Source organism: Homarus americanus, unplaced genomic scaffold, assembly GCF_018991925.1.
Source record: "Homarus americanus isolate GMGI-L3 unplaced genomic scaffold, GMGI_Hamer_2.0 scaffold44060, whole genome shotgun sequence".
Lineage (NCBI taxonomy): Eukaryota > Metazoa > Arthropoda > Malacostraca > Decapoda > Nephropidae > Homarus > Homarus americanus.
Window position 1 is genome coordinate 1,425,138 of NW_024756871.1, and position 15,937 is coordinate 1,441,074.

General features: G+C 38.9%; 2 protein-coding genes across 2 annotated transcripts in view; one reads left to right on the forward strand and one right to left on the reverse strand.

Moving 5' to 3' along the window:
• The first annotated feature begins 421 nt into the window (after positions 1–421).
• On the forward strand, positions 422–4,828 carry LOC121856931 (transmembrane protein 242-like). The gene is made up of 3 exons (XM_042352691.1): positions 422–711; positions 3,571–3,809; positions 4,083–4,828. Exons 1-3 carry the CDS (start codon positions 633–635, stop codon positions 4,263–4,265), a joined length of 501 nt encoding a protein of 166 aa, XP_042208625.1. The 5' UTR covers positions 422–632; the 3' UTR covers positions 4,266–4,828.
• A 5,348-nt stretch (positions 4,829–10,176) lies between these two features.
• Positions 10,177–15,937, reverse strand: part of LOC121856930 (aminopeptidase N-like) — a 33,067-nt gene continuing 27,306 nt past the window's right edge. Inside the window, exons 14-18 of the mRNA XM_042352690.1 lie at positions 14,400–14,590; positions 13,951–14,121; positions 13,595–13,738; positions 10,921–11,002; positions 10,177–10,525 (exon numbers count right to left, since the gene is read on the reverse strand). Of these exons, the coding sequence (XP_042208624.1) occupies positions 10,364–10,525; positions 10,921–11,002; positions 13,595–13,738; positions 13,951–14,121; positions 14,400–14,590 (750 nt within the window). The 3' untranslated portion in view covers positions 10,177–10,363. The remainder of the gene's footprint in view (positions 10,526–10,920; positions 11,003–13,594; positions 13,739–13,950; positions 14,122–14,399; positions 14,591–15,937) is intronic.

The following is a 15,937-nucleotide window of genomic DNA, read 5'->3' on the forward strand; positions in this document are numbered from 1 at the left end:
ATGTAAGACATTTGTTAATCTCAGTATTAATGTTTTGAGGGCACTCATTTTACATGCATTTTTTTTTTAATTTCAACGAAAAGTTTCTTTGTTTGTTTGGGACAGAAAACATAAACAAGATTCACTCCAAATATGACTTGTATACAGTACCACATTTGTTCTGAATACTGCATTTATCCATTATTTTCAGTATGCATATATCAGTTTTTGATGCAAATATATAAATCTTAAAAATAGGTAAAACCCTACTTAACAGTAATACTCAAGGTCCTTTAGTTAGTATATTTAATGGTTATTATATCTGGTTGATTTTCGGATTTCAGTTGAGGAGAAAACATGAATCGATTCTGGGTCGGGTGAGAAGGTTTACCCACCTATACAAAGGTTTAACAAATGATGAAGCTCTTTAATGTTTCTTTTCTCTTTTTCCTGGGTGAAGAAAAGGAAGGGTATTTAGTCATTTAACTCCAGATGAAATTATGGGAGTTTCCTTGGAATTCATAGAGAGGGATTAATCATAAACTTGTACTTTGTTTAAAAGTGGAATGTATATCAATAACATGACATGACGTCACTTGTAAACAAGTGTGTTTACCTTACGAGTCACAGGAAGAATCAGTGGTAGAGGCACGATGGAGGGAGCGGTCAACACAGGGTGCTCCAGTCAAGAGAGGATTATTAAGGACACATCAAATAAATTTAAATACCAGTGTAAGTGGTGTCTTTGCCATATTGAAATAAGTATAAAGTTACTATTTATATCTACTTTAGTACAGTTGTCGAGGTAAATGTGCACAATGGTTCCACAGATTTGATAATGGTTTGCTGCCCACAGGATATATATATATATATATATATATATATATATATATATATATATATATATATATATATATATATATATATATATATATATATACCGGGTATATTTTTTTTCCGAGTGTATATTGGTTTTATAATTGACCTAACGTAATCTAGCCTAACCTAACAAAGAATCCTAGAGATAATGGTAAAAACGAATATTAACCACATAATATTTAAATGGTGAGGGGGAACAAAAAAAAAGACACCGTTTTTAATGCATCACAAATGGAAAACCTGTGGTAATATTGTACTTTGTAATAGTATTACACGTCAATCAGGAACTTTAGGATTTTATTTGGTATTATTGCGTTTACACACCGTTCATTCCTACCACTAATCTATTATTATATTCGAATAAGACGTCTAATTATAAGATAATTTTCATCTATTACATTACCGGCGGAAATGTATAATAACGGAGATAGCTTTTCCAAATAAATTTCTATTTTCTTCCATTATTTCCCGCCATTATCGTCTGCCTCTCACCCAACACTGCGTGTCTCTCGCGTCTCCTTCATAAATCATGACGCGCATGCGTACCCGTACACGTCACGCGGCCAATCAAAAGCGTTTTTGCTAATTCAGAGTATATTTGGCCCAATCAAAATCGAGTTTTATTTTGGGTCTCTCATATTTTGAAATTCAAGTTCAGTTCCGACCATGGAAGTCTGCAATGGATGTCACTTGAAGTATATGGAGCTGATTGCGAGGTTTTGGAAAAAAAAACGTAGAAACTATTGCATTTTTTCGATCGCATGGTGTTCTTCCAACCTCAGTAAAGTGTACTAAGAGCAAGACGGAATGTAAATATCGCAAAGACCAACATATGTGGCGTTGGGTAAGAATCCCAGAATGCAACAACGAACAAGAACCAGGCCAATAAGGTAAGAAATAGGTGATTCCATCATATGGTGAGAGTCAGTTAAGTTAGGTTAGGTTAGGTTTTGGTTTTTCTAGTGTTTTTTTATGTATTTTTTAGTCGCTTAGCCACTTTTTTCGGAAAACGTCAAACGAAAAAAAATCGCAAAAAAAACCGGCTAATTTCTGGCAAAATTGAAGGTCATATTAGGTCTAAAAACACAAATACACCAGAAAAATATATTTTTTACTTGCTAAAAGTGAACGGTGTGACATTGCAAATTTACCTTTTATTTACTGTAAGAGACAAGTGCTTTCTTACCACATGAAAATTATTAAAATTAGAAGATATGGTTTAGGCATGGAATTTTTTTTAAATGAAGTTTTTTCATGTTGAATACATTAGTGATAATGGAAGTACAGTATATGGAAATGCATGATTGTTAAATTATGACTCTGTGGGGTCACTCCGGGGTCACCATTTGTGGGGTTCAGGATGTTTGGTTCACACTCAGGATGGAATGGAGAAAGGAAACTCACAATGTGCTCTCTATATACATGTTGTATTGGATGTACAATGCAGCTTGGTGCTGGGAAGGCAGCATGGTTACAAGCGTGATGTAGAGAGAGCTGGTTGGTGAGGACGCTCAGAGAAGGACCAGCCTGTGGGTCGCCATGCTCGCCGGCGGGAGCGAGGGCCGCCAGGCAGGCGGAGGAGAAGCGAGGACCGCCAGGCAGCGGCGGAGGAGGATGTGTTGCTGGCTGCGGCTGTAGGTAGAAAGAGGACAGGTCACCACGAGGTCAGATCTTAAATAGCGGGGGTTGGCGTGGCTTAGTAGTTGACCCCCGCTCCGTGATGTATGGCGGCGCTGGTTGACCCAGACCACGAGGGGAATTGGTGGGGTCGGCTACTCAGCGACAAACAGCGTTTGTAGGGGAGAAATCCACTACAACTCTCTGCCTTTACTTATCAAAGATGGACAAGGCTTTAAAGCAGAGGGAAAATGTGGAATTAAAACATATCTAAAAGAACCTAACGTAAACTAATCTGGACAATGTACTCACCTAATGGATAATTATTCTGCACGCGCACTAACATATAAGCCAGTTTACACAGTAATAATCTACCTTCCAGCCATGACATATTGATAATACATGCCACCCGTGGTGTGCCCTTCCACCAACTTTAAGTTAAGTTTTCATAGAATGTAAAAGCTTTCTTACCAACCACCTAAATGGCTAGTAAGCAAAGTAATAAGTTAGATTACCAAAAGAAATTGAGAGAAACATGCAAGCGGAATACAATTGACGCAATGTATAGGATTTGTACTTTTCAAATTCTGTATTTATCTCCCAGGTTTTCCAGTAAGTAAAGATGCTCCATGCTCATTGTCTAATTAATGACATAATGTTTGTGCTCCAACTGTTAACAAATGTTTCCCAGCGATCGAATTACCCTAAATTCTATGCAACAGAACACTTCCCAGCCTACTTATCCATGGGTAATCTACCTAATCTAACCTAGAATAGAAATATTAAACTTCCACCCAAGGATAGGTAGGAAAAGTTGGTTAATCTTATACAGTATTTGATAAATCATAATATAATTTAATAATAACTTTTGCAATTAGTGTTGGTGTGTATAAAAAGAAAGACACTGCTGCTGGGAAGCTACCTTGTTCATGTGTATCACCAAACCAATATTGTTACAAAAAATTCCTTACCAATACTATTACAAAAAAAAAATTCTCAAAGTTGCTGCTGCTGTTTCTTAGTCAGTAAGAAACACAGTACAGTAGTGTTAATGTCTGTGAAACTTTCTTACTCATGTAAACCTTAACTTCACAGCTGCAGCTTTCCTCACGGGCATTGCTGGTGTGTCATTGTTGGGAGGATTTGGCATGACATTAGGAATGGCTAAGAAGAAGGACCCAGAAATGTTTAACAAAGGCATCATTGGCACACGAGAGCTGCGTGAAGCTGGTGGGGCACTTGCTTTGAGAGCTCTAGGATGGGGCACACTCTATGCTGTTGCGGGATTTTCTGTATTTTGCTTTGGTGCTTGGAAACTGATGGGTGCAAAAGACGTGAGTATCTTGGAATAATGTACTTCATATAAATGTGTGTGTGTGTACTACTGCAGTAGAAAAGTTGAGAATTGTATCAGCCTAGAAATAATATTAAATTGTTATCAGTGTTGGATGAAGCTCTAAGTTCATGAGTAGTCCAACAGTAATTTAATATATAAAGGTGTATTAATGTATGTGGATCACAGACATTATTATACCTATGGTTAGTATTTACTATATACTACTAGTATTAGAATATATCTCTGATGAAATACCATTTTTATCTTTCAGCTCCAAGAATTCAGAACAAAAGCAGGAGGTATTTTACCCAGAATACCCAAGAATAACCCACCTCAAAGCAGGACAGAGTTTGAAGGATTAAATGACCTCCTTCAGTACATTATCGATGAAGATGAGAGAAAAAAACATGAGACAATATCAAAAATATCAGAACCATTCATGAATAAAAAATAGTGTCTTACAGCTACAGTTTCATATTTGTGTTGCAGATATGGTTATCTGTAAATAGTGTAAAGTGTTGTATCTTCTGATGAATTTATGATGTGTAAATACAAAATACAAAATGAATGGAATGAAGTGGACCATGGTAGGTGTTCAACGTAGGGTGAAGATGATTGGTTTTTTTTGGATACAAACTGGAAAGAACTTACAATCTTTTACAATATTTTGTTTTGTTATATAGTTATTAGCTACTGTATAATGTAGAAATTAGTTTGTGAATAATATAAATGTATTGTAATATGCAGCACTCAAAATTTTATATGTCTCACTTTGCCACAGTCAGTGTACAGTAATTTGAAGATGAATAGATTTATTATTGTGCTTACATAAGCTATGGGCCATCCCATACCCTTCATCCCTCCAAGAATAAAAAAAAGTAAATAACAATAACAATTATTTCTTATCTACTGTATTGTATTTGCTTGACAACCATAACTTCTATAAATTACTGTTGTAGGGATCTTCCATGTTATTCCTGTTTATATTGTCCTGTAATAAATTGATATCTAAAATAGTGTGTAGAGATGTTATGATATACCGGTGCTGTACAGTACTTTCCTTTTCTGCAGTTGTCTTCCACTTATCGTCCCTTTCTCTGAGATCAACGACACACAAAACAGGGAGAGGATAGAAACATAGGCAAATAATATACTGTACTGTTATATCTTTTCCATGTCATGTTGACAAATTACTTTTTTTTTTCTTTTTTTTTTGCTTACTTTTATCTTTACCACTGATCAGCTATTTAGCTGCTTGGGCGATTGGTCATGTGTCTGATTTTTGGCAAGTACTGGCTCCTGAATGTATCTGAACTTGCTCCAGTGCTGGTCAAGTCTGGCCTTGAAGGAACTCACACTCGGTGCCATCACAACACCCTCTGGCAGGTTGTTCTACGAGTTCACAACTCTCACTTCGAAAAAGTTAGCCTTCACAGTTTTCTGGACTTGTGGCTTCTTCACCTTGAGCTGTGATATCTTGTGGGGCGAGCGTCCGCCAGCTCCAGGTAAGAACACTTGACTGAGTAGTGCCCTTTGAGATGTTTATACACCTCAATTACCGGTGGGTCCCCTCTTGCCTGTTGGTAGTATAAGCTAGGCAATTGCAGGCACTCCTATCTCTCTGAGTGCTGAAGTGCCAGCACCAGTCTGGTGGCCCTCCTTTCGACATTTTCAACCAACTGACAGTTCCTAGCATGTCTCGGGGACCAAACGGAGTGACAGTACTCCAGGGGGAAGCTCCTCGCTTATGAAAATCATTACGAGGGACAGACCGTCTAGTTATCTAAACGAATTTCTAATAAGAACTAATAATTTAGTTACTTGGTTCACCTTCTTACAATGGCCCAAGAACTTCAGTTCATTGTCAACATACAGACCTAGGTCCCTTTTGCATTCAGTCTAAATTAATGCGGTTCTTTGTCCCATTGGGACATATGATACGCCTCCTTACCAGTGGTATGTCCCAGGTGAATCTTCTTGCACTTGGTGACATTGAATCTTGACCATTTCTTCAAGCTCACAGAGATCTTTTTGCAGCTCTTCGCAGTCTGCTTGGTTCTTAATTTCCCTAAATAACTTTGCATCGTGCGCAATCATTTGTAAGGAATGTACAGCTTCTCGCATATCATTTATGAAATAACAGTGGGCTCAATACACTGCCCTGCGGTACCCCGCTTGTCATGAGTGCACATGACGATTTCATGCCATTAATCACCACACACTGCTTGCGATCATAGAGTCTCCAATCCACGCTAGGGCACTCCCCCGAATCCCGTACCTTTCCAGTTTAATTTTTAGCCTTTCATGGGGTACGCTGTCGATAGCCTTGGCAAAATTTTGGTATATATTGTTGATATTGCCACCCTGTTCCAGAATACGGGTCCAAACATCCAGTACCTTGAGTAATTGTGTTCATCATGAGTATCCCAGCATGAAATCGTGTTTGCAATCCTTTACAAGGTTGTTTCGTTGTAGATATTCCATCGTGACATCTCTTATAAAGCTCTCCAGTATTATACATACAGTACTATGCTGGTCAGACTCACTGGTTCATAATTATTCGTGGAGTGACGATCACCTTTCTTGAAAATAGGATTCACATAGCCATTTTCCAATCACTGGGGATCTTTTGCTCATCCAGGCACTTACAGAACAGGATCTTCAGGGGCTCAGCAAGCACGTTGTACAACTCTCTTAGTACTGTGGGATGCACCATGTCAGGGCCATGATTTATGAACCTTTAGCTTTGACTATTTATTTCTGATACCCTCTTCTGAGAACACAATGTGGGTCAGCGATGTGTCGAACCATCTGTCCTCAAACGCAGTAAGAGTGTTCGGATCCTCCCTTGTGAACACAAGGAAAAGAAACTGATCAACGCCTCCAGTTTGTCTTGGTTAGAATCTGGATAACTACCATCGTCAAGCCTCGGGTCCAGTACTCCTACCCGCAATTTTAATTTAGACTTAGCACTCTGACATGATGACTTGTGTTACCAGTAAGTACCGTTTTATATTGCCACAATGAATGAGTCACTTAGCAATACTAAGAAAGACCTCGGTAGCAACAGAATATTTTACAGTGTGACAAGTGATTTAGAATATTTGTATAGAGGTTCTGAAGATGCCATCAACCCCTCAGGATACGAGGAGATTGGTACAAAAGCAGGGGGATAAGCCTCGCCCCCTCAGGATCACACTTGTGAGTGAGGAGGATAAATGGGAGGTTATTCGGCAGGCAAAAAACTTAGCAAGGAGCGAGGCATCTTGGAGTGTATTCATTCACCAAGATCGCACGGTAATGCAGAGGGAACAGCACAAGAAGCTCCTGCAGGGCTTGAAGCAGAGAAGGGAGGAGTCAAGGAGGAATGGGGACGTGTGTACATGGGTTATATTCAGGGGAAGGGTAGTGGAAGCCGACACAGAGCCAGGGGGCAGCAACGCACCCTCCACCCGGGAGGTGGCACCAGCTCCGCCTACCAGCCGGGAGGAGGCGAGCGCCGTGTAAACAATGACATTTCTAACCACACACTGCAAAATACAGTGTACTTAGCAAACGCTACAGCTTCTGAGAATAGGGGAAGGAACCGAAGTTACTATTAAGAGCAGAGATGTTACCAAGAACAAATTCTGGCTTGAATGTTATGTACACTAATACTGACACGTTCCTTGAAAAAGAGAGAGGAGTTTGAAACACTACTAGTGTGATCCTGAGGGGGCAAGGCTTGTCCCCTCTGCTTTTGTCCCAGCCTCCTCACATCCTGAGAGGTTGATGGCCTATTCAGAACCTCTGTACAAATATTCTTAAACTGTATCTTATCGTGTGTTATCCTACTCTCAATTCTCTTTGCCTGGCTTTCAGGGACTCCAAAAACTATTACATTGTTCCTGCTCTGGAAACATTCCTGTTGTTCCTCCTCTCCTCTAACAGTAGGTCCACTAATTGCCATTTCTTCGACACACTTCTTCAGAGTCCTAGCTGATGTAGAACCTTTTCTGACCCTGCATTACTCTCCGCCACCTCTCATGGCCCTGTAAAGGCGTCAGCATAACTCCTCTTTGCAACCACCTCCATTCTATCGGCTACTTCCTCAGTCTTAGCAAAGATCTCTTTCCCAACTTGTTCTAGTTTGGCAACCAGCAAGGCTCCAGCTTCATCTATTTTCGTCCCTAGGGAACTATGCAGTCAGGACAATACCAGCAACAGCCTTCATGCTTTACGGCAATTTGTATTGTCCAAAACTCTGTATTGGTCATGTCTGTACCATGTACATCCGTCGTCACCCTGCATTAATCACATGTCATAACCCTTATGGTTGTTGCTGTTGGAGGGGAGGGGGCAAACTGTACAGATCAACACCTATTAAAAAAAAAAAAAAAAAAAAACTATCGTACTTAGCTGCCCTCTGCTGGTTTTAACCTCCCCTTATTCATTCAGTGCTGCTTCCATGACAGTGAGTTATCTTCTGATTTCCCCCCTATTTTTTTCCAGTTCTCCTCAACGAGTTGTTGGTATCTGTGTGCTATCCCAATGTACACTGTATCTTGCTATTGATGACTGATCATATGCCCACTCAGTCCTTTATTAACCCTAAAGCCCCAGGTTAGGGTGCTGCTGGCAGTACCCCCCACGCTGGGTTAAATCGAGAAAAAAAATCAATATTTCCAAAATTAATTTAAAAAAAAAATGGCGGGAAAATAGGCGGACGTTCTGGAACGTCACCCGGGACTGAGGGTTAACACTTCTAATTGTCGGTTTAATAATAATAATATTGATCCTTATTATTACTGTGATAATTTCTTTTAATCTGTGTCCTGGTAGCAGGGCCTTAACGTCAAAGTCCCTTTAAAAGCCCCGTTCCGCTGCCTGGGTATAGGACGTTATGGCTAGTGCCATCCACAGGGCAAGCACAATTTATTTCATCTGAGCAAGAGATATACACCGCAGTGGGATGACTTCCTTAATAATCACATCAACTAATTTGAAGTCTAAGTAAAGTGAAATATGGAGGTGATCGTCCCCTTGTGGCAATTCAATGTTTTTTTAAAAAGGAAGAGAAAAATAAACATAAAACATAACTGCCTCCTGTTGGTGTTTTAACCTCTTTGGCACTGTGTTTCATCATTTACTCTTTTGAGAGCCTCATTTATTTCCTGAAGGCCTCTGACATCTGAAAACATTGGTTAATTCTCAGAACCCCTCACACAATAATGAACTTTTAAAATTCCTGGAAGCCTCCATTACCTTATGGAAGCCACTACGGGGTATTAATTTCTGAAAGGCTCATTATATTCTGGAAACCTCTATCAATTCCAAGAACCTGGACCACTTCCTGAAAGCCTCAAATAATGTACTAGAACATCACACCCCTGAGAGATGGGCAGTGTCAACTGAGTGCCCACAACTTCATTCACTCCCAAGACAATAATAAGTACCTGTATTAATGAATCGGGCAGGTTAGTACCTCTACTACATACAGTACTGTATACTCAAGGCTAGTGCCCCTACTACATATATTCAAGGCTAGAGTGTCTACTATATACACTATTTACTCCAGGATAGTGGCTCTACTAACTAATGTATATTCAAGGGAGAGAGGTATTACCACATATACTAAGGGCACTGCAAAACATACTCAAAGTAATGTAACTGTTCAATTAAATATCTTGATTTGTCCAAATCTTGTCCAGTTGTTTCTCAAAGGTCAGCATTACTGTTTTCTACTACTGTGTGTTTTCAAAAGGATCTTCAAACACATTCAATCCATTCCATTAAGTAGATAACAGATATACAGTACAAGTGACTGTTAGGTGAAGAACTACTGGGTAACTCCAACATGCCTATGAAAAATATTGAGCAATGATGTCAATAAGAATGTCTATTGAAAAAATTACACATTAAAGCCCCACTAGCAAGACTTAGTGACACACAAATACATATTTGCTAAACTGGCCATGATAGCTAACGCAGACGGTGGACGAACTTAAATGGTATGACTAACTTCACTAATTACGTGGCCAATGGTCACATACAAAAGACTCACTGTTTACAAGGCAGCCTCCATCAATAACTTTGTCCAATGATTGTATGGAGTGCTGGTCTAGAGCAAACTATGATTGTAATCTGTTTTTCATCTTTCTTCCACTCCTACATGATCCAGAAGACTTCGTTCTGCAGACTTCATCATAAAATCACAACAACAGCAATTCATTCTATTTTGTCCTGAAAATTCAGTTTCTGATTTACTATTAATTAATAATCTCTCTGTCAAGATAAGTTAGCTTCAGTACAATTTATCAAAGATTTGACTCATCTTCATGATAACTTAATTCTTAAATGTAAAAAGGATGTGGCAAACATAAATATTCATACAACCATGATTTTAATTTAATAAAAATAAAGTTGTGCTTCTAGTGTATAGTATGTAAAAATACATATGCATACATTTTAGTTCAAGAAAAACTATGCATAAACATGTACTGTATAAGTGCATTAGCATACATTTTAATGTAAGTACCTGAGCCATAATGTTTAATATTAATACACAAAGTCTTAGAGTGTGTGGTCATAGCCTTGTCCGTTAAGCCACACTAAAATGGCATCATAGTTCTTTTCCATCCAGGCTGTGTTGAGTGTGGCTCTCTCGAGTGACTGGTCCAGAGCCCTTCTGGCTGACCCCAGGTGATCTGCATTGTCAGATTTAAACTTCATCAGCTGAAAGACAAATAAAACATCTGAGGAAAATTTATCCATGCAAAATTAACAACAATGCAGATAAAACATCTTGCTATTTTCTCTGACTCAGGAATGGATGTTGCTGAATCCATCGAGCTAAAAATTGGAGAGGGGAGGATAAGGAGGAGAGAGCACAGTCCTATGATGATAAAATATCTCACTTTACCTTGTAACAGTCATGTAAAAACATAACAAATACACTTCTTTTAACACTGGGGATAAAGAGGCTATCTATTAACTATAAATTCCTATGCCAGACAGCTATAGTCATTAGTCTCTACGTATTTGATGATGGAGTTTGGTAACTTCCTCCCTCTTTATAAAATCCATGATCTACCCCCTGTTTCTCTTAGTCTTGTGTACTTGCTTCTCACCTCCTTGAGTTCCAGCTGAGCGTTGAAACCTTGGCTGGCAGCCTTGGCTATCCTGGAGAGATGGGATGAACCTGGTCCCAAACTGAAGAGAAAAAATGGTTATGCTGCATTCTTCTAACAGCATCCCTTCCACTATGGCACCCCTTTTGGCTAGCCTTCTAAAGTAACATCTCATATTTTGCGCGATTTTCTTTCGCGTTTTATAATTTCACGAGCACTACCTAAACCAAGTCTTATATTTGGCGTAAAATATCGTGAATTTCATGAGATCCAACCAGGTGAACGCTGTAATATTTTATCTTGCACTATAAGTATGTTTTTGGGTTGGAATAATGAGGAACAATCTTTGGAATGATGCGAATAAGGTGCAAAAAATGAAAAAATCAACGAATAATCGAACACAATAATTCGGAAATTTTCGAATAATGTCAAAATGTACTGTACCTGTATACAGTACAGCACTGTATTTTATAATTTTATAGTATACAATATACTATAAAATTAGAAAAATGAAGAACATGGGGCGTACCAACGGCAAGGAGGCATAACATATGTCCCAACGGGATGAAGAAACTGCTTTGAGACTGAATGTAAGAAGGACCTATGTGTGTATGTTGACAATGAGCTGAAGTTCTCAGGCCATTGCGAGAAGAGGGTAAATCAGGCAAATAAATTATTGGGTCTTATAAGAAGGTTGTTTAGATATCTAGAAGGTCCGTTCCTCGTAACGATCTTCAAAAGTGAAGTGCTGCCCCATCTGGAGTACTGTCACCCCGTCTGGTCCCCGAGATATGCTGGGGACTGTCAGTTGGTTGAAAATGTTCAAAGGAGGGCCACCAGACTGGTGCCTGCACTTCGGCACCTCAGCTACCCTGAGAGATTGGAGAGCCTGAACTTGCCTAGCTTATACTACAGCCGGGCAAGGGGCGACCTAATTGAGGTGTATAAGCATTCTCAGGGGGCACTACTCAGTCGAGTGTCCTTACTTGGAGCTGGTGGGCACTCGCCCCACAAGGGGTCACAGCCCAAGATTGAAGAAGCCACAGGTCCAGAAAAGTGTGAGGGCAAAGTTTTTCGGAGTGAGAGTTCTGAACTCTTCGAACAATCTACCAGAAAGTATTGTGTTGGCACCGAGTGCGAGCTCTTTCAAGACCAGACTTGACCAACACTGAAGCAGGTTCAGGTACATTCGGGAGCCGGTGCATGCCCAGTACTTGCCAACAGAGACGTGACCGATCGCCCTAGCGGCTAACGAGCCAATCAGTGGTGAAGCGGATAAAAGCAAAGTAAAAAAAAGTTTGTGTGGGAAGTGCACATCTGTATTGAGGTAGTGACATAGAGGTATACCTCCATGGGTAGTAGTGAGCTGTAACTGGCCAGCCACACTATCCCTCCTCCCGTGTGACGTCAGGGCATACAGGCAGCAGCCACACACTTCTCTTGAGTCAGTTTCATGACTGCCCGGATGAACAATCAGGTCAATTAAGACAGAATTTGTATCATTTGGAGGTTATAAATGGGAAAATCAGAGGTTGATGTAGAGTGGCCAGTCTATATTGTATTTTTCCCATTAGTTTATGTATTTGAATTTGGCACAATTTTTCCATTCTACTATATACAGTGATCCCTCGGTTAACGAACGCCTCGGTTAACGAAATTTCGGTTAACGAATTACCTTCCATTAGATTCTTCACTTCGGTTAACGAAAAAATTTCTGTTAACAAATTCCTTATGAATTTTTCCCAACATGTTTTCGCTTGCATTTGGCTGTTCACCAGCTGTAGTATTAGTCTGCCAATACAATAATCGGTTCTAGGGCTTAAATTCGTTACCATTTTAGTAAATATCAAGAAGGTTGTACTATTCAACCATTTTAAAAGTTTTATATTAATTTTTTTAGTAATTTTAACAATTATTGAACATAATTGAAGTACAGGAAACTAGTTTTTTGTGCACCAAACAGCCACTCAACACACCAAGCTTGGTGTCAGTTTGTTTATCGGTTCAGAGGAAGGAACATCTTGTTTGAGACTCTTCAACATAAATGCTTTTTTCTGTGTGTCCAGTCAAATTATTGGTCATTCTGAAGTTTATTTTACATAATGACAATATATAATGCAGTGCAGTGTTGATTTAAAGAAAATAATCTTGAATTACACCAAGTGAACTAAAATTTTATGGGTGAAATGGCAGCATGGGGTGACTACTCTTCCACCCCAATGCCTTCTCTTCTCCCTTCTCCTCCACCCCCACTTCCTTCTCTTCTCCCTTCTCCTCCTCCACCCCCCGCTTCAAATTCACATCAGCATCATCATCCAGGAGCCTTCTACATACACACCTCAAAGTAAGTGTACTTTCCTGCATTTTTTTTTTACTTTAGGTAATTTTCGGTGGGCTGTAACCAATTAACCAAAAACCCATTGAAACAATGGTTTCAGTTAACAAAATTTTCGGTTAACGAACAACCTTCTGGAACGAATTATGTTCGTTAACCGGGGTACCACTGTATTACTCGCGAAATACAAGATTTTACTGCAGTTCAGCTTATTTCATTAAATTTCTCATAAGCATGATTAATTCACTTTGAAAATCTGTAAAAAAAATTGTCATCCCAGATACTGTACAGGGTACTTTCAAAACAATATCGAACTCCTTCACCCCTTTCAAGACTCACTATTCCAGTATGACAGGCCACTGATCCTGGAGGAAGTTCCAAGCCAAGTCACGACCCACAGAGTTGTAAGCTACAGCAGTGAACACACTTGAAGCATCTTGCTTTCTGATCCCACTCTTTTCGGTGAAAGCCATCTTGAGGTACCTGGGTAATTACTATACATTTAATTTTTAAAGAAATTGTTATTTATAAAATATTAAAATTCTGTATTATCATAAGCAGTTGTAATATGAAGGTCCTCATCAATTCAATAGACAGTTCTTATGTGTAATGGATACAGTGAAATACAGTATTTGGAATATAATTTTCTGAAGACCAGCATGATTGGTAACCATACACAGTACATCCAACCTTACCTTGCCAGGATCCACACCTCCTTAGTACAACCCATGGCAGACAGAAGCATTGCCTTCTCTGAGCCAACATTGGACTTGGTATAGCGTGTCCAAGCTGCCTTCCATTCAGCTTCCCCTCCACTGGCCACACCAGTACACATCACTGTGTCTTGCACATTCACTGGCACAATGCTGTCAATAACATGAATAATCAATTATAGGTTCAATAGTACAATGTTGTTGTTCATAACAAGCATTTAGTTGGATGAATAATGGTAAAACAAAGTTGATATCATGAACATTCAGATGAGTGCCTGAGGGTACAAGATTATTATTACAGTAATAGTCTTAAAGAAGGCTGAGAAAAGGTGGTGTTCTTGCTAGTGTATTACTGTATTTGTATTTCAGGATGTATCAGTTTGCATTATGATGTGTAGGGTGAAACACAATATAAGTTAATAGGGACCAACCTTTCATTGGCAGGTGAATTCATCCAGATAGAATACAGATGAACAGCATTTTTAACACAGGAAGGATGACCCAACTTGCAGGCATACTCGAGGACAATGACTCGCTTAAACTGAGTTAGATGGGGGTCGTCTGGATGGTCATCAAACCCAACAGAATCATACAAAGGCACCATTAAGGACCGAATGTATTCCTGAATTGATAAAAGATGGAGAGAAAAACTTTAGAGGATGCTGTCTCTAGCATGACAGGAAGACAGGTGTTTACTAACCCTTTCAGTGATGTTACTGTATGAGACATGATGATCGATGAGAACACTAATACCATTAACAATACATTTATTTTTCAAACCATTCCTAGAATTTTCATAAAATAAGAGTACAGTACGGTACTCAGTCGGTGAGAAATACCCACAGCACAAAGATATAGCACTGAAATGGTTTATGTTCTTTATGTTCTAACTTACTCCATACACTCATATCATAGATGGATTTAAGAGCCATTACTCAGGGTGTTGAGGAAATTTACATAATGCTAAACACATTCTAATCTCTTATACAGTAATGTCAAATATTTCATTGGATAAATATTACAAACGGTAATATTTTCCTATCAGATGGTCTTAAGGAAGCTATTACAGGTTTTTCCCCATGTTAAGAGTCCCCTAATGAGTGTAGATTAAAGAGATATTTTTTTTTACCAATTACCCTTTTCAAAGTTAAAACTGAGGGCCACACAAATTATATTTTATCTCTTTTGTTACGGTATATGCTTTAGTTGTTCTACACCTCTTCACACACACACACTCTCTCATAAAAAACTAAATGCTAACTCTAAACACATAAGCGAGGTTTGTTGTATGCTGTACTGGTCTAGTTTTTGTAAAAAGTGGACCAATGGCTCTCTACACTTGAAAAAATTATTGACAAAGGATTGGTCATTTGAAACCAAATTTGACAGAACATTCTTCATGCTCAAAAGATATTTATTAATCGGGTTATTAAAGGGGGGAATTGGACTCCCTAAACTTAGCCAAAAATAGAGCCAGCATTATATGCAGCCATTGTGCACTTGTACTATGAATGGTTAGAAGCTGAGGGAAGTCCACAACTACAGTACCTTAATATCCAATAACACAGCCACGGTGTTGAGATTCAATGCTTCCCTAATTAAGAGCTGCAGACCTCTCTATTTTCACAGTTCTTTCAAAAGAACATAGGACCAAGAGGTCACATCCATCTTTTATTTTATAGAATAATTACTGGTGCTTAACTACTTTGGTGTATCAAAAATCTGTGCTTATAAAAATTATAAACTCAAAATACAGTCCAGCACATACAATATTAATACTGTACCAACTTATGAGTGTTTCCAGAAGACTGTTTAACATATATCCCATGTCACCATTCAGCCACAGTAAAGCATCATGCTTTTTTCAGTTATTTGTGCTATATTCTTATATACATTATATCTTTATATTGGCATCCAAAGAGTCTCCAAGTGTTAGTTCGAGAGATAATGTTGTAAATAGGAAAGTATT